General features: G+C 38.7%; 1 protein-coding gene across 3 annotated transcripts in view; it reads left to right on the top strand.

The window, feature by feature from the left end:
• WDTC1 (WD and tetratricopeptide repeats 1) overlaps positions 1-19360 on the top strand; it is a 64313-nt gene that overhangs the window by 18532 nt on the left and 26421 nt on the right. For all 3 annotated transcript variants that reach the window (XM_058718472.1, XM_058718473.1, XM_058718471.1), the window contains exon 3: positions 145-228. In XM_058718472.1, the coding sequence (XP_058574455.1) occupies positions 145-228 (84 nt within the window). The remainder of the gene's footprint in view (positions 1-144; positions 229-19360) is intronic.

Below are 19360 nucleotides of genomic sequence, written 5' to 3'. Positions count from 1 at the left end.
AGTATAGTGCAGGCTCCTGCAGCCCAATTTCTTACTACCTTTTGTAGCTCCTGCAGTGCCCAGGACAGTGCTGGATATATAATAGGCACGTAGTAAATCATATTGAATTGAATCAATGAAACTGAGTTTGTTTCTGTCCCGCAGGAGCGGGGTGCTCTGAGCTTTGAGCGTCGCTACCATGTCACTGACCCCTTTATCAGACGACTGGGCCTGGAAGCAGAGCTACAGGTAAGAAATCAAGTTTGCACCTTACATGCAGATGGCTGGCTCTTAATTCTCTGCCTGTAGAGAACCCTTCTGGCATTATTCAAGGCAAAAACAAGTTTTTCTCTGCAGGTCATACCTAATGGTTTCCTGTCCTTTCTAGCAGTTTTATTAAGCAGGTAAACATAGGCAGGTAAATCAAGGTTAGTGATTGACATGGTCACACAGAAATTGTTTTTTGGTCATATTATTTGCTTTGTGTTTGGAAAAATATTGTTGAGGTGCATACCACTGTTTTTACTATTGACTTGGATAGTAATTATTCTTACCTTTGCAAAGGAAGTTAAAGTTTACAAAGTGTTTTTACATAGTGTTTTCTCATTTTAGTTTCAAAGAAATGCTGTGGGAAGGTATATAGGGAATGGGTATTTTCTTAAAAAGGGTTTAGTAAGGCCAAGCATCTTGTCCAGTGTTGTCCTGTCCAGTCCGTGGAGAGCCAGGCATTTAATCCAGAAGTTCAACTCTTTCGTTGTGTCCAACAGAGAGACTCCATAGTGTTAATTCCAGGCCCTTTCCTTCCTCCAGATCATGTTTTGAATCCAACATTTAGCTGTCCTGTCCAATTTCGCATTACCTGCAGGTTGAGTAAGAATTCTCTTTGGTTCCTTCAAGTTAGTATATATAAGTGATCCTGTTGATCTTAGAAAAAGACTAGAAAGAAATTTATTGAATGTTCACAGTGTTATCTTAGGGTAGTGAGATTACAGATGGTTGTTACTGCTTTTTTAAATTATAAACTATTATCCATTTTAAAATATAACTACATTATGGGGCGGCTGGGTGGGTCAGTCAGTTAGGTATGTGACTTTGGCTCAGGTCATGATCTCACAGTTCATGAGTTTGAGCCCTGTGTCAGGCTCTGTGCTGACAGCTCAGAGCCTGGAGCCTGCTTCAGATCCTGTGTCTCCCTCTCTCTCTGCCCCCTCCCCCATGGGTGCACATGCGCTTTCTCTCTCTCTCTCTCTCTCAAAATTAAATAAACATTAAAAATTTTTTAAAAATAAAATATAACTACATTAATGGTAATATGGAAAAGATAAGTAAAAATTACTTCTTAGTCCCATCTCCCTAAAACAATTATTATTAGCTTTTTGTGTACTTCCTTTTATCTCCTGCATATTTTCACATAATTGTAATCCTACTTTACATTGAATTTTGTATCTTAAATTAAGATACATATTAACATATGATTAACATATAATAAGTCTTTTCTCCATGTTACCAAGTAGTCTTCACAATTTTTACTTAAAATTTTTCTTTTTTCTTTTAAATGTTTATTTATTTTTGAGGGCGGGGGGACAATGTTGGCAGCAGAGAGAGAGAGAGAGAGAGAATCCGAAGCAGGCTCCACACTGTCAGTGCAGAGCCCAAGGCAGGGCTCAAACTCAAATCGTGAGATCATGACCTGAGCCAAAGTCAGACACTTAACTGACTGAGCCACCCAGGTGCCCCCCAATTTTTCTGATTATAGAAGTAATAAATATTACCATAGTTGAAAATATGGAATAGACAGGAAAATATAGAAAAGAAAACAAAATTACCTTAAATTCTATCATCTAGAGATAAACATTGTTAACCTTTGGTATACTGCCTTTGTGTATTATGAAGCAGAATACTAGTTAAGAAATGGGTATTAGAGCTGCATAAATTTAGTTTTAAAACCTATCTCTTGGGGCGCCTGGGTGGCTCAGTCGGTTAAGCGGCCGACTTCGGCTCAGGTCATGATCTCGCGGTCCGTGAGTTCGAGCCCTGCGTCGGGCTCTGTGCTGACAGCTCAGAGCCTGGAGCCTGTTTCAGATTCTGTGTCTCCCTCTCTCTGACCCTCCCCCGTTCATGCTCTGTCTCTCTCTGTCTCAAAAATAAATAAACATTAAAAAAAACAAAAACAAAAACCTATCTCTTCCCCAGCTATATACCCTTGTGCATGTTACCCCTAGTTTCCCAATCTGTAAACTAGAACAATAACTGAGCATAGCTGTAATGATTTTATGAGTTTTGTGTGAAGGACTAACACAGTGCCTGGATTATAGCAAACTAGTTCAATAAATAACAATTATTATTCTTAAGTCTTCCAGTTTTTTTCCATGCTTATATAAATTTTCCCCCCACAAAATTGGGCTCATACCATTTACACAGTTGGGTAAACTGCGTTATACTTTTTATATCTTGATTGCTTTCCCATATTTCTAAAAATTCTTTGAAGGCATAATTTCTACTAATTTGTTTATCCTTTATTGTTCTGTAGTTTCTTTCTATATTTCCTTTGGAATATAAGTCAAAGTACTTCCCTCTAGTGCAGTTGGGGGTAGGGCATGGATGATTTTACCTACAAAGGGATTTTTAGCAACGTCTGAAAAAAATTTTGGTTGTCCAAACTCGAAGGGTACTACTGGCATATAGCGGAAAGGGGATAGGGATGCTGCTAAACCTCCTACAGTGCACAGGACAGCAGAGAGTGCGCAGCAGAGAAATATGCAGCCCCAGTGCCAACAGTGCCGTGGTTGAGAAGCCCTGCTCTGGTGGATGCTGAGTAGACAGTGATCACTGACTGGCTCAGCCGTTTCTTTTAGCTGTACCTCCATCCAACCCATATTCTGTTCCATCTCTTCGTAGTTAAATAACTTTGTTCAGAATAGACTTGGAAACTTCTATGAACACAAAAAAGGATCCCATCTATTGTTTCCCAAAGGTTGGAACTCAAATACAAAATTACATTAAGGTGAATTATTTCAATTTTCACTTCCCTAACCTATGTAGCAGTGCATAGTATGAAAGAATGTCCAGATGTACAGATTTTTTTGAGAGAGAGAGAGAGAGAGAGCGCGAGCATGAGCAGGGGAGGGGTAGAGAGAGAATCCCAAGCAGGCTCTATGCCCAGCGCGGAGGTATGGAGCCTGACATGGGGCTCAATTCCACAACCGTGAGATCGTGACTTGAGCCGAAATCAAGAGTTAGACACTTAACCAGCTGAGCCACCCAGGTGCCCAGGAATGCACAGATTCAGATGTAAAAAACAAACAAAACAAAAAAGAAACAAAAACTCTAGTTTAAATCCCAGCTTTGCCACTTGTGAGACTTAGAGAAGTGAGAGCAGATGGAAAGAAGAGGACTGGGAGAAAAATAGGTTTGGGAAAGATTCAGGGGTTGGACATTTTAAATTTGGAAGCCTGTTGGATAGCTTTGTGGAGATGTCAAGTAGGAAGTGATGGTACTAATTGGGAGAGAGAGCTGTGGACTGTAGGGAGAAATCCGGAGACTCAAATGTCTATGGACCTCTAGAGAATAGGGCCCAAGACCTGGCTGTGGAGACACTCCAGCTTTCAGGAGTTGATTACCAGCTACCCAAGAAAGTTACCCAAGAAGGGGTGGTCAGTGAAGTAGAAAGGAAATAAAACCAGGAGAGTGGAAAGCCCACATAATGAGAATATTACAAGAAAGGAATGGTCGCTTCTGCTCAATGCTTTTGAAAGGTTCAGTAAGATGAGGATAGAACAGTGACTGTGGTCTTTACTGGAGCAGTTTTAATGCAATGGTGGGAGTAGATGCTAGACTGGAGGGGTTGTGAGAGTGAATTGGAGGTAAAAAAGTGGCAACCACAGTGTAGAGAACTCTCTTTTGTCTCTCTTGTTTTTAAAATTATTTTATTATACTTTTTAATTTACATCCAAATTAGCATATAGTGCAACAATGATTTCAGGAGTAGATTCCTTAATGCCCCTTCCCCATTTAGCCCATCCCCCCTCCCACACCCTCCTCCAGGAACCCTCTGTTTGTTCTCCATATATAAGAGTCTCTTATGGTTTGCCCCCTCCCTGTTTTTATATTATTTTTGTTTCCCTTCCCTTATGTTCATCTGTTTTGTCTCTTAAAAATGTTTTTTTAATGTTTGTTTATTTATTTCTGAGAGAGAGAGAGAGAGAGAGAGAGAGAGGCAGAGACAGAGCATAAGCAGGGAAGGGGCAGAGACAGAAGGAGACACAGAATCGAAGCAGGCTCCAGGCTCTGAGCTGTCAGCACAGAGCCTGATGTGGGGCTAGAACCCACGAGCCGCGAAATCATGACCTGAGCCGAAGTCAGATACTTAAATGACTGAGCCACCCAGACGCCCCTGTTTTGTCTCTTAAAGTCCTCATATGAGTGAAGTCATATGATATTTGTCTTTCTCTGACTGACTAATTTTGTTTGGCATAATACCCTCCATTTCCATCCACATAGTTGCAAATGGCAAGATTTCTTTCCTTTTGATTGCAGAATAATACTCCATTATATACATATACCACATCTTTGTCCATTCATCCATCGATGGACATTTGGGCTCTTTCCATACTTTGGCTATTGTTGATAGTGCTTGGTATAAACATTGGGATGCATGTGTCCCTTTGAAACAGCACACCTGTATCCCTTGGATAAATACCTATTTGTGCAATTGCTGAGTCTTAGGGTAGTTCTATCTTTAGTTTTTTGAGGAACCTCCATACTATTTTCCCGAGTGGTTGCACCAGCTTGCATTCCCACCAACAATGCAAAAGAGATCCTCTTTCTCCGCATCCTCACCAACATCTGTTGTTGCCTGAGCTGTTAATGTTAACCATTCTGACAGGTGTAAGGTGGTATCTCATTGTGGTTTTGATTTATGTTTTCCCTGATGATGAGTGATGTTGAGCATTTTTTCATGTGTCGGTTGGCCAGCTGGATATCTTCTTTGGAGAAGTGTCTATTCATGTCTTTTGCCCATTTCTTCACTGGATTATTTGTTTTTTGGGTGTTGAGTTTGATAAGTTCTTTATAGATTGTGGATACTAACCCTTTATCTGATATGTCATTTGCAAATATCTTCTTCCATTCTGTCGGTTGCCGTTTAGTTTTGATGCTTGTTTCCTTCACTGTGCAGAAGCTTTTTATTTTGATGAGGTCCCAATTTCTCTCTCTTTTTTTTTAAGAAGGTGATGGATGGGCGCCTGGGTGGCGCAGTCGGTTAAGCGTCCGACTTCAGCCAGGTCACGATCTCGCGGTCCGTGAGTTCGAGCCCCGCGTCAGGCTCTGGGCTGATGGCTCGGAGCCTGGAGCCTGTTTCCGATTCTGTGTCTCCCTCTCTCTCTGCCCCTCCCCCGTTCATGCTCTGTCTCTCTCTGTCCCAAAAATAAATTAAAAAAAAAAAAATGTTGAAAAAAAAAAAGAAGGTGATGGAAATTTATTTATTACAAAATTGCCCCTAGGTGAAAGGAGACAGGATGTAGACAGTAAAAAGGATAAACCGTAAAAGATAGTTTCTTCTCTTGCCCCTCTGTGTCTACTATTCAGCTTTCTTTTCTTCAGCTCTCTGTCCTCCGTCTTCGGGTTGGCTTTAACCAATGGGGAGTCATTTCAGAAAATTGGAGGAAGAATGACATCTTTTTTATCCCCCTCACTTCTTTCCTTCAAAGTCATTTTGTTTTTGTTTTCAGCTTTACTGAGTTGTGTAGACAACTCTTGAAGAAATTTATTTACAAAAGGAAGCAGAGAACTAGAGATGTGGCTAGGAGGGTCTGTGGGATTAAGGGAGGGATTCATAAGAATGGGAAGAAATACTAGCACATGATTGTATGTTGATGGCAGGAGAAAGTTTGCTGATTTAGGAGGACAGAATAATTGAAGGAACAAAGTCCTGGGGAATGCTGGAGGGGATAGGATTCAGAGTTCAAGCAGTTCGGGCCTTGGTAACAGCAAAGATATCTATCATTTTTACAGGGTCCAGTGGGTCTGGGATCAGGAGAGAGGCATAGACTGGAATAAACACTAGAGAGTGACTGACAGAGAGAGAGTCTATAGTAGCATCTTTCAGTGTGGTCTGCAGGCCCCTGGGGATCCTCATTGACCTTTCAGGGGAATCTCTGAGGCCCAAACTACTTTCATAGTATTATTAAGAAATTGTTTGCAAAACAAAAGCAAAAACAAAAATTAGCTCATTTAAAATTTGCGAAAAAAAAAAAAAGTGATGCACCGTTGCATGAATCAAGGCAAATATTGCATCAAACTCGATGACTTATTAACGCCATGCATTTGCAGTAACCAAAAAAAACCAAAAAACAAACAACAAATTTTACTTAAAACGTCCTTGATGTGAAGCAATAGAAGGTAGTAGTTTTATTAAATTTCAACCTTTAAGTACACATCTCTTTCGTATTCTGTATTCTGGGATGGGAAGTACTGCACCATGGTGGTTGTCTTGAGGAAAAAGCACTTGTGCTGTTGTTTGAGTTGCAAGCCCTACTAGCCACTTTTTTCATGAAGTGCCATCTTAAATAACGACTACCAGACAAAAACTGGGGTTATTCAAATATGAGTATTTGGGCAGACATTTTCTCTTTTTTTACATTTTTATTTATTTATTTACTTTTAAGTTTATTTATTTTGAAAGAGAGTGTGAGCAAGTGGGGAGGGGCAGAGAGAGGAAGAGAGAGAATTGCAAGCAAGCTCCATGCTGTCGGCACAGAGCCCAACTTGAGGCTCCATCCCATGAACCAAGAGTTGGATGCTTAACTGACTGAGCCACTCAGGTGCCCCAATATTTTATTTTTTTAAAGTAGGCTCCACACCCAACATGGTGCTTGAACTCACGACCCCGAGATCAAGAGTTGCATGCAGAGGGCACTTGGAATTCTCTCTCTCTGCCCACCCCCCTCCAATAAATAAATAAACTTTAAAAAGTAATGATTAGGGGCACCTGGTGGCTCAGTGGGTTGAGCATCCAACCCTGGATTTCTGATCTGGTCATGATCTCTTGGTGTATGATATTGAGCCCCTTGTTGGGCTTTGTGCTGACAGCACAGACCCTGCTTTGAGAATCTCTGTCTCCCTCTCTCTCTTCCCTTCCCCCACTTGTGTGTGCATGCTCTCTCCCAAAATGAATAAATAAATAAATAAATAAATAAATTTTTTAAAATAATTTTTAAAAAGAGTCACATGCTCTACCAACTGAGTCAGCCAGGAGCCCCATGGCAGACATTTTCTTAAGAATGAATGAACTGAGGGGCACCTGGGTGGCTCAGTCGGTTGAGCATCTGACTCTTGATTTTGGCTCAGGTCATGATCCTACAGTTGGTGAGTTTGAGCCCCACATCAGTCTCTGCACTGATAGCGTGGAGCCTGCTTAGGATTCTCTCTCTCTCAAAATAATAAATAAAATAATTAAAAAAAAATTTTTTTTTAATGAAATGAGCTGTCACTTTAAGAAAAACAACTGACAATATTTGTTGCCGAGGATAAAACTTGAACTTTTAGGCAAAATAAGAGAGAGAGAGAGAGAGAGAGAGAGAGAGAGAGAGAGAGAGAGAGAGAATGAATGAGAATATAGGAAAACTTGTATCTGCCACCATGAGCGTGGTAACTTCTCAATACTTAAAAGGCTTTTTCCATCCGTGGTGATACAAACAAATGTCAACAATATTGTATAATGAATATTAGCATTGAAGATCTTTAAATTCAGTGAGTCACTGTTGTCAAAATGACCAACATATGATGTAACAGACTCATACATGCATAAAAGAGCTATGCATAATGCAAACTAGACCAATGCACTTGAATGTAGGAGGGTACCAATAGTTCATTTATGTGGTTTCAGATCCTACATTGTAATATAAGAACTCATTACTTGTGGAGTTTTGGTGCAATATCAAAGAATGATATCTACAGTTATCTGAAAAGGGAATTAAAATACTCCTTCCTACTGCAACTACATATCTTTGTGAGGATGTATTTTTGTTATATACTTCAACCAAAATAACATATTGCAACAGACTGAATACAAAAGTAGGTATGAGAACCCAGTTATCTTCCATTAAGCTAGACATTATGTAAAGCAATACCACTCTTCTCATTAAATTGTTTTGTCTTAGAAAATATATTTACTTTTCATTTAAAATGTATTAATTATCATTTTTGTTATTTTTAAATGAAATCATACGAACGATTTCCATTTTAATTTCTAATAGGGTAAATATCAATAAATATAACCCAGGGCACCTGGATGGCTCAGTCAGTTAAGCATTCAACTCTTGGTTTTGGCTCACGTCATGATCTCACAGCTTCGTGGATTCGAGGCTTGAATCAGGCTGTGTGCTGGACAGCTCAGAGCCTGCTTGGGATTTTCTCTCTCTCCTCTCTCTCTGCCCCTCTCCCTCTCACTCTGTCTTTGTCTCTCTCAAATAAATAAACTTAAAAAAAAAAATTAAATAAGTAAATACGTAAAGCAAGCCCATATAAACAAAAGCTCTTTGAGAGCCTCAGTAATTTTTTTTTAATGTTTATTTATTTTTGAGAGAAAGAGAGAGTGAGCAGAGGAGGGGCAGAGAGAGAGAGAGAGAGAGAGGGGGGAAGATAGAGGATCAGAAGCAGGCTTTGTGCCTGACAGCAGAGAGCCCAATGTGGGGCTTGAAATCAACCGTGAGATCATGACCTGAGCTGAAGTCAGATGCTTAACCAAATGAGCCACCCAGGCCCCCTATCAGTAATTTTTAACAATGTAAAGGGCATTAAGACAAAAGTTCAAGAACCACCAGTCTATAAGAGCCATGAAACAAGATGACTGGATAATGTCTCCTGGGGATAAAGTAGGAAGTGAGAGAGGAGAGCTCAAAATCAAGAGCCAAGGTGTCTCAACATACAGAGATTATCCATTCCTGCTCTTCCTCTAGCCACAGGAAATAGAAAGAATAGGCATAGAGGTGGGAGAACGTGTGGTATGATGGAAGCCATGATGAGTTTTAGAATCTTAACTCCTAAAAGGCTGTCTTTCCCACCCCCCACCCCCAAAAAAAGGCTATCTTATTTCCTTCTTTCCTAGTTTGAGGTTGGAAGTGTATCTTTTTGTGAGTATCTCACACCTCCCCTTGGCCAAATAGTAATTGAAATGCCATTGTGAGTCATATGACCTTGAGTAAGTCTATCTTCTAGCACACATTTCTTCATCAATAAAATAATACACATATCCTGTTAGGTTTATGAGGAGGAGTAAACAAGTTAATTTATCTAAAGTACTTAGTACAATGCCTAGCATATTGTAAAGTCATGTTATATAGCCCTCAAATATTAGCTGATATTGTTGTTGTTATTTGTAGAAAGCTCTTAAAGTTTCCTGAGATGCCAGTTTGATGGCATCTAACTTTTTAAAACACTTGACAGTCGTTTCCTTTCCTTGTTTTATTTCCCACCCATTGTCATATATGGACTGCACATTGGTTAACAGCAGTTTATTTTTAGCATTAAAAAGAGGGGATTATTGGAGACTGGAGATGGGATAAAAGAGGTAAAATCTCCTTTTTGTGGTTATTGATTATAATGTTTTCTTCTTTATTATCTGAGGAAGATTTTTTTCCCCTGGATTTCCTAACTTGCTACTTTGTATGCTTTTGAAAAATGCAGAAGGAAATGCAAAAAAATACTTTTAGGACATATAGCGCTGAACAGTTAGTGGATGTTCACTAAAAACCTCTTGGTTTGATTGGCTTTTTAAATTTTCTGTAGTAAAATTCACTTTTTAAATCTTATCCCTGTTCACCCATACTATTTCTCTACCTTCCAGTTTAGTAACCTGGCCCTATTTTTATTTTTTGACTTTGTTGTTTGCATTGTGAGTTACTTGAAATTTCAGAGTTCAGCCACTCTGGTGTCTGAATCCAAGGGGCGCCCTAAAGGTTCCACCACCTGAGTGTCTGACTCTTGATTTTGGCTCAGGTCACGATCCTAGGTCATGATGCTCAGCGTGGAGTCTGATCCCAAGGGCAACGGAGAACCATTGAATAGTTTTTACGGTGGGAGCAATGTGATCAGAATTAAGTTTTAAAGAAAATGATCTTGGCTTCAAAATTAATATTGCATAGGTCTAAATATACCAGACCAGTTAAGGGGCTGTGGCAGTGATTCAAGAAGACGTGATGGGTTACCTGAACCAAGATAATGGTAATTTGGATAGAGTGAAGTCAGTGAATTTGAAAGACATTTAAGAGATAAAATAAATAGAATTCTTGGTGACTTGATATGAAACGTTAGGAAAAGAGGAATCAAGAGTGAAGGTCAAATTTCTGCCTTAGGGAGCACTGGAAAAGGAATAGGTTTGAGGGGAAAGATAACAAGCTCAGTATGAAAGCTCTGGAGCTGTATGTTATGTGTTGTCTAGCACTTTCTGGATAGGTAGTTGGAATACTTGGGTCTGAGCTTAAGATAGAGGTACACACTGGAGGTGTTGATTTGGGAGCAGTGAGCAGTATAGAGATTGGAGCAATGAAAGTGAGTTGTGATTGCCTTTGGGGAATGTGTAGAGCGGGAGGAAAGCCTAGGATAGAGCCATAAAGAAGACAAACATAAGGGCCATGTGAACAAAAAAGAATATGGCAAGGATACCAAGAAAGACTAGCTAGAAGAGTAGGAAGGGAAAACAGAGAGACGGTGATGCTACTGAACCCTGAAGAAGAAAGTTTCATTGAGGAGGAAGTGGTCAGCACCATCAAATACTACCAGGGGCCAAGTAAGGTAAGGATTAAGAAGTGTCCATTGATTTAGATCAGGGAAGCTACATTGATTTAGGGCAAGGGTAACCTTGGCAAGCACCATTTTTGTGGTGTGTGGTATAGATAATAGGAATTACTGGAAGTGAGGAAGTGAAAATACTGAGTATAGACTACTCTTTCATTCTTCTCTGTGAAGGGGAAGAGAAATGGAAGGCATAGCTCAACATGGATTTGGCATCAAGGAAGTACTTTTCTAGATTAGAGAAACTTGGGCATGTATAATTCCAAGGGAAAAGAATCAGTAGAGAAAGGGAAAGTTGAAGATACAGGAGAATATCATCCAGGGTTGGGGTTTTGTCAGATGAATGTTGCAAGAGAATGATTTTAGTAATGAGTCATGAATTCTTAAGGGAATAGGAAGGCAAGTAAAGACATAAAGGCAGCATGTGAAGAGAGAATAGAGGGAATGACTAGACGTGGAGGACTTGATGATGAAGAATGAGTGAAACATGACTTGAGATATATATATATTCTCTCTTTTCACTTACCAATATATCTTGGAAATCACTTGTATAAGTTCATAGAGTCCTTTTCATAGGTGCATAGACCTCTTATTACAACTCTATTATGTAGATGAACCAATATTTATTCAATGAATTTCCCATGTATGGACTCTTATAGTTGTTTCTAATCGTTCATAATTACAATAGTACCATAATGAATAACCTTAGGTACATGTATTGCTGGAAATGTATCTTTAGGGTAAAAACCTAGAGGTTTGAGTGCTAACCAAAAGGCAAATATATATGTGGTTTTGTTAGATATTGCCAAATTTCCCTCCATGAGAGTTGCACCATTTTGCCTTCCCAGTAGCAATACATGAAAGTGCCTGTTTCTCCACAACTCAGCAATGGACTGTGTGGTTAAGCTTTTGAATTTTACCATTCTAACAGATGAAAAATGGTATCTCAATATAGTTTTAAGTCACATTTCTCTTATGAGAGAAATTGAATATCTTTTCCATATGTTTAAGGGATATTTTAATATAATTTTTGCCAATTTTGGTTTAACGAAGAGTTTATATGGATACCTGCATATTTTTGCAAACACAAGCCCAGATGGGTAAGCAGAAACTAATGAAACCTCTAGGGAGTGGAAGATATAGGGTAGAGAGGTAGAGAAAAGGGAGTAACCTTTTTCTGGACGTTTTTGCAGAGTTTTACTTTTAGAACCATGTTGAGGTTTTGCACATTCAAAAAAGTAAAATAAAATGAACAAAGTTGGGGAGAAGGATGCCAACTAATCCAAGTAATTTCTGAACACAGTACTTTGTATTCTTTGACCATATGTATTTTAAAGACAAACTTTAAAGAAATCTTGATTGAACTCTAGATAGATTTGTCAATTGCAGTGGTATCGCCGTAGCAATTACATAACTATTTTGTATTGGAGAATTGGGCAAATGAGTAAATATATCAGTGTTGTTGAGATAAATATATTAATGTTAATAATAAATGTAATATTGATATAATAGATATTTGAGTGTTGTTCCCTTCTCAATGTGGGAGAAGGGAGATTCAGATATGGAATATGGAAAGGCAAAGAATAGCTCTGAGGTATTCGATTGGAATTAGCAGTATCAGTATGATCTCATGGTTTAACAAATACATATATATTCATATATATTTATACATTATTTCCAACTCTGTCTTTGATAGGGTCCAGAAGTAATAATACCTCAATGGCTCTAAGTTACTGGTTTCTCAAATAGCATTCCCCACTAAAAAGAACCAGGAGTCCTTGAAAAAATAACTGATTCCAGCTCTGGGACAAGGAGTGTACAAGATGAGCCTACAACATCTTAAAGCAGAAGATAAACAAAAAGTAAAAAAATATATGAAAAATGAAAGAAACGTACCATTAAGGACACAGAACCTAGCTCAAAAGACATGCTACTGGCCAAATCTGTGACAATTTGAACATCAGGATGAATAGTGACAATAATGAATTAAAACCCACTGAGTAAAAAATATCTGAGTTGGGGGGCTTAGTAGGTTGAGTGTCTGACTCTTGATTTCAGCTCAAATCATGATCCCAGGGTCATGGGATTGAGCTCTGTGTCACGCTCCACATTGAGCGTGAGATCCTGTCTCTCTACCTCTGTCCGTCTCCCCTAGTCATGCTCTCTCTCTCTCTCTCTTAAAAAAAAAAAAATCTGAGTTTACACTAGTGAGAGAGGGGCGGCAGGGGAGAGAGACAGAGAAAAGCCCTTTATTCCAGTAGATTGCCAGTTCCTAAATGAAGAAATGATAGAGCTGGACAAATTGCCATTTTATAACCATCATACCACGTCATCCTAGTAATTAATTCAGGCAAGAATAATCAGTGAATGAAACTATTGAGTGGAAATGTGAATGGAAGACATTTATTTGCACAATGGAAAAGTATTCCCTCACAGATAACAAAAGGAAAATAGTAACATTATAGTGGAAAAACTTGTCAGATACCACCTTAAACAAGACAAATTGTACACATATGTCACCTAATAGTGTACACTGAGGAAGATACAAGATTACTTAGGTAGTATTTCTGTCAAAATGCATTACTTAAATCTAATCATGAGAAAATAATCAGACAAATCCAAACTGTGAAGCATTTCTCCAGAATAGCTTCTGTCTTCTTTAAAAATGTCAATGTCATAAAAAACAAGAAGGACTGAGGAACTGTTCCAGATTAAAAGAGACCAGGGGTGCCTGGGTGGCTCAGTTGGTTAAGCGTCCAACTTCACCTCAGGTCATGATCTCATAGCTCATGAGTTCAAGCCCTGCATCGGGCTCTGTGCTGACAGCTTGGAGCCGGGAGCCTGCTTCAGATTCTGTGTCTCCCTCTTTCTCTCTGTGCCTCCCCCGCTCATGCTCTGTCTCTCTCTGTCTCTCAAAACTAAATAAACATTAAAATTTTTTTCAATAAAATAAAAAAATAAAAGAGACGAAAAGAAGCTGACCACTGTGTCATCCCAGTGTTTGATCCTGTATTGGATCCTGGATCAGGAAAATCAAAGAGACATAATTGGACACTTGGTGAAATTTTAATATGGACTATATATTAAATTATAGTATTATATCATTGTCAAATTTCTCAATTTTGATAGATGTGCTCTGGTGAAATATAAGAATGATCTTCTTCTTAGAAATACATACTGAAGTAGTTAAGTGTGTAAGGGGCCCTGAAGTCTGCAACTTTTTCTCGAATGGTTCAGGAAAAAATTTGTGTGTGTGTGTGTTCATGTTTGTGTGTGTAGAGAAAGAGGAGAGGAAGGGAGAGGGAGTAAGCAAATATGGCAATATTAGCAATTAATGAATTAGGGGACAGGTATATATGCTTGTTTTTGTCCTATTCTTGTACCTTTTTTATGTTTGAAATTGTTTCAAAATAGAAAGTTAAAAATGTTCATTGAGAAAATACAAAGAACTGATGTGTTGGCAGCAACTGAGTAAGATAGGCAGAAAAGAAATTGAGATTAGAGGATTTAAATTTAATATTAACTAGGATTAATTCTAAGATGTTCTGCTATATATTTCCCTTGGACATCTTTGCTAACTCATCTTGTCTTAATGATTTTTAATCTCATAACTAGACAGGAGCCAAATATTCAGTTTATAGCCTGCAGGCCTCACTTTTGGGGGGCCACTTTCATTTTTGGTTGCATCACCAGGATCTTCTAAGGCCACTTTAAAGTTTTGGTTTTTTGGGGTTTTTTAAAGTTCTATTTATTTATTTTGAGAGAGAGAAAGAGAGCACGAGCAGGGAAGAGCAGAGAGAGAGGGAGAGAATCCCAAGCAGGTTCCACACTGTCAGCACAGAGCCTGACGTGGGGCCCAAACCCATGAACTGCGAGATTATGACCTGAGCCAAGATCAAGAGCAAGATGCTTTAACTGACTGAGCCACCCAGGCACCCCCCACCTTAGAGTTTTGAACACACTTTGATCCATTCTATTTCTTTTACTTGTGGGTTTTCTTGGCAATTGTGGAACATTGTTCCACATGTGGTAGACAGAGGGAGAGGAAAGGATTCTCACTTTACAAATAAGGGGAGTAAAATTGAGCATTTCCAAGGTCACAAAAGTGGTAGAAATAAGATTAATAAGATTTATGTCAGGCCTGTCTGGCCGCACAGTTCATAATTCTTTCTACCTCAGTCTTGTGTCTCCTTACTTACTTTTTTATTTTAAATGTTTTTTTTTTTTTTTTTTTTTTTTTGAGAGAGCGCAAGCAGGGAAGGGGGGGAGGGAGGGGACAGAGGATCTGAAGCAGGCTCCGCACTGACACCAGCGAGCCTGATGGGGGCTCAAACTCACAAACCGCAAGATCATGACCTGAGCCAAAGTCGGACACTCAGCCACCTGAGCCACCCAGGTGCCTCATGTGTCTACTTTTTTAAAAGGGCTTAGCAGCACCTGGCTGGCTTAGTTGGTACAGTGTGTGACTCTTGACCTCAGCGTCGTGAGGTTAAGCCCCATGGTGGGGATATAGCTTACTTTAAAAAGATAGGTAGATGATAGATAGATAGATAGATAGATAGATAGATAGATAGATAGATAGATAGATAGATAATAGATAATAAATAGATTTAACAAATAGTTCTTGGCTTGGTGGATTTATTTTCTTTATTAATTTTCTTAATATTTTCCTTAAATAAGTTACAAACATGTATCTCACCTTCATGGTCTGGCTTGATTGCTTTTCTGTTTCTGTTTTGTTTCTTACATAATTTGAGCATAAATTCACTAGAAGCAAATCATATCAAATTAGATTGGTTTTTTTTTTAATATAGTTAGGAGACCAGGGAAGTTTCATAACATAACCTTATTCTAACAAAGACTTGTTAGAGTTTTTTTACAGTGTTGTCTTTGAGAAGTAAGTTGTATGCCAACTTTATTAGTTACCCACAAAGAAAAAGATGGAAGTAAGACCTGACTTTGGGAGAGATTTCAAGGAATATCCTTTATTATTTTTAATGTTTATTTAGTTTGGAGAGAGAGCACGCACATGAGCTGGGGAGGGGCAGGGAGAGGGAGACAGAGGATCCGAAGCAGGGTCTACACTGTCAGTGCACAGCCCAATGCAGGGCTTGAACTCACAAACCATGAGATCATGACCTGAGCCCAAGTCAGATGCTTAACTGAGCCACCCAGGCACCCTCAAAGAATATACTTTAGATCAGGGGTTAGCAAATTATGGCCTGTGGGCCAAATGCAGCTTGCCGCTAGTTTGTAGGCTTGTTTTTAGTTTATTTTTTATTTTATCGAAGGTTACAGTTTACTGGGTTTTTTTTTTCTTTTAGTATATTCGCAAAGTTGTGCAACTATTGGGGTACCCAGGTGGCTCAGTCAGTTAAGCGCCAGACTCTTGATTTTAGCTCAAGTCACAATCTCATGGTTTCATGGGATAGAGTCCTGCGTTGGGCTTTGTGCTGACAGCGTGGATCCTGCTTGGCATTCTCTCTTTCTCCCTCTCTCTCTGCCCCTTGTCTGTGCACTCTCTCTCTCTCAAAAATAAGTAAATAGAAACTTTTAAAGAAAGTTGTGCAACTATCACCACTATAAAATTCAAGACATTTTTATCACCCCCAAAGGAAACCTTTTACCCATATTAGCAGTTATTCCACATCCCTGGCAGCCATTAGTCTACTTTCTGCGTCTGTGGATTTTCTTATTCTGGACATCTTACAAAAATGGAATCATACAATATATGGCTTTTGTGTATGTGGCTTCTTTCACTTAACATGATGTTTTCAAGATTCCTCCATGTTGTGGCATGAATCAGGACTTCATTCCTTTTTATGGCCAAATAACCTTCCATTATATGGACATACCACATTTTGTTTATGCATTCGTAGTTGGTAGACATTTTGGTTGTTTCTACTTTTTGTCTATTATGAATCATGCTGCTGTGAACATTTCTGTACAAGATTTTGTGTGGGTGTACATTTTTAGTTTTCTCATGGATCATACGGTTTTTGTTTATTTTTATGTTTAATTGTTTGAGGAACTATCAAACTCTCAAAGTGGCAGCATCATTTTACATTCCCAGCAGAAATGTGTGAGGATTCTGGTTTCTTCATATCCTCACCAAAACTTACCCATCTTTTTTGTAATAACCATCCTATTGGATGTAATGTGGTATTTCATTGTGGTTTGATTTGCATTTCCCTAATGACTAATGATTTTGAACATCTTTTCATGTGCTTATTGGCCATTTGAATATTTTATTTGGAGAAATGTCTATTCAGATCCTTTGCCCATTTCTTAATTGAATTTTTTTTGTCTTTTTGTTGAGCTGTAAAAATTCTTTATATATCCTGGATACTGGGCCCTTATCAGATATGTGATTTAAAATGTTTTCTCCCATTTGGGGGTTGTCTTTTCACTTTTTTGATAGTGACTTTGACACAAAAAAGTTTTTAATTTTAATGAAGCCCAAATTATTTTTTTCCCTTTTATCACTTGTGCTTTTGGTGTCATGTTTAAGAAACCATTAGTCATCATTTACAGCGCACACACACACACACACACACACACACAAAAGGAAGAAAAGAAATAATTGCTTAATCCAGAGTCACAAAGATTTATACCCATGTTTCCTTCTAAGAGTTTCATACTTTTAGATCTCATATGTAGGTCCTTGATCCATTTTGAGTTATTTTTTGTATATGATGTGATGTAGGGGTCCAACTTCATCCTTTTGCATGTGGATGTGCAAGCTGGTATCCTCAAAAATCCTTTAAGCTTGTTCCTAAAGCCTGATGCTCCTATCTTCTTCTAGGTTTTGGGGTATTTCTCTCCTTTATTATGGTAGATCTTTGTCTCATGTTGCCATGGACATGGACCTGTTTTTGTTCATCTTCCAGTTTATTCCCTTCTCTCTCAGTACCCTATATGTAATGGGTATTGAATAAATGAATTTTCTGTTTGGTCATAGTTTAGGGTAGCAACTTAATAGCTGCAGAAATAAACCCTTTTGGAAAAGTAAGTAGATAGGAGAGAATCCAGTTGTTCAAGGTGTGTACCCATGTGAGTATCCTAGCTGTGTGGGAGGGGTCTTTGAAAGTAGCATCTGGAAGGTACACACACAGATTGGTGAGAGAATATACCTGAGGACTAGTTCCAGGGATGGGAGCCAGCATTTACCCAAGTGTGCTTGCATGTATTATACCACGTGATTTTCACAATGATCTCGTCAGGTTTACATTATCATCATCCCCATCTCCAAATGAAAACTCAGAGGTTCTGGGAATCTTAAGTGACTACCCATATACCTAGGAAGAGGTCAAGCCAGAGTTGAACCCAGACAACTCACTTTACAATTCTGATTCTCACTAACCAGTCTCAGTCAGCTTCTTGTAAAAAGTAAACTTAGACAAAAGGCTCCCTAGTCCTTTTGGCTATACCAGTATACACACTGATTTGCAGACTTCCTAGCTCTTTGCTTCTCTCTCTTTTTTTTATTATTCCCATGTATGGTGGGTCCCATTTTTTTCCCTCTAGAACTGAATGACTAGAATGACTTTTATTATTTTTCCCCTGTGGATCCCACATCTTGATAGATTGCTGTCTACTAACTTGTATTTATTAATAATGTTTTCCATTTAAGTACACTTTGCCACACCACGACTGCTCATCAGGCTCCTAAGTAGCATGGGCTATATCTAGCATTACAACACAGATTTTATATATTTCCAGCCACATGCAAAAAATAAAAATAAAAAACATGACATTATGCCTACTCTGGGCTGACCAGTCACCTGTAAATGTTCTTTTCCCACTGGAATTTTAAAATACATCAACTCACCAAATTTGGAACTAACCTAAATGTACAACACTAAGGTAGAGGTGAGTACAGTTTAACTTTTGGAGGAATATTCTATAGCCATTTGAAGTGATGCTTATGAGGAGTTTATAATAACATGGGGAAAGGCTAATGTTATATATTTAGTGTAGAGGAAGAGAAAACAAAACTCATCAGCTCTGTGAGGACAGGAGACGCGTCTGTCTGACTCAGTTATGTCTCTCTGAGCCCGGTATAATACTGGCAGGCACATAGCAAGCATTTAAGTTTTAGGAGAGACAGTTTAGAATTTAAAAAGGCAGTCTAACATCATGGTTAACAGCCGAGTTCTGGAATCTGTCAGACATGGGTTCATCGTTTGGCTACACTATTTATACAATATGGGGTCGGGTATTAACCTTTTCCTCCTCTGAAAAATGAGAATAGTAATGATGTTTCCATCATAAGACAGTTGTAAAAATTAAAATTATATATGAAGGGCACAATAGTGTCCCTGGTACATGGTGAGATAGTGCTCAGTATATATCAGCTGCTACTGTTGCTATTATTATTATTACCTTTTTTCTCTCTTTATTGATGTATGCTTTACACAAAAATAAAGTGCATAGGTCTCAAGTATTGAGTTAAATGAGTTTGACACTTGTGTAACAACCATCTGTAACAAGTTAGAAAATACCATCACTGGAGCACCTGGGTGGCTCTGCTCAGTCAGTTGAGAGTCCAACTTTGGCTCAGGTCATGATCTCACAGTTCATGGGTTCT

The sequence above is a fragment of the Neofelis nebulosa genome, chromosome 2 (genome assembly GCF_028018385.1).
Source record: "Neofelis nebulosa isolate mNeoNeb1 chromosome 2, mNeoNeb1.pri, whole genome shotgun sequence".
NCBI lineage: Eukaryota > Metazoa > Chordata > Mammalia > Carnivora > Felidae > Neofelis > Neofelis nebulosa.
This window is presented reverse-complemented; position numbering and strand designations above follow the sequence as displayed.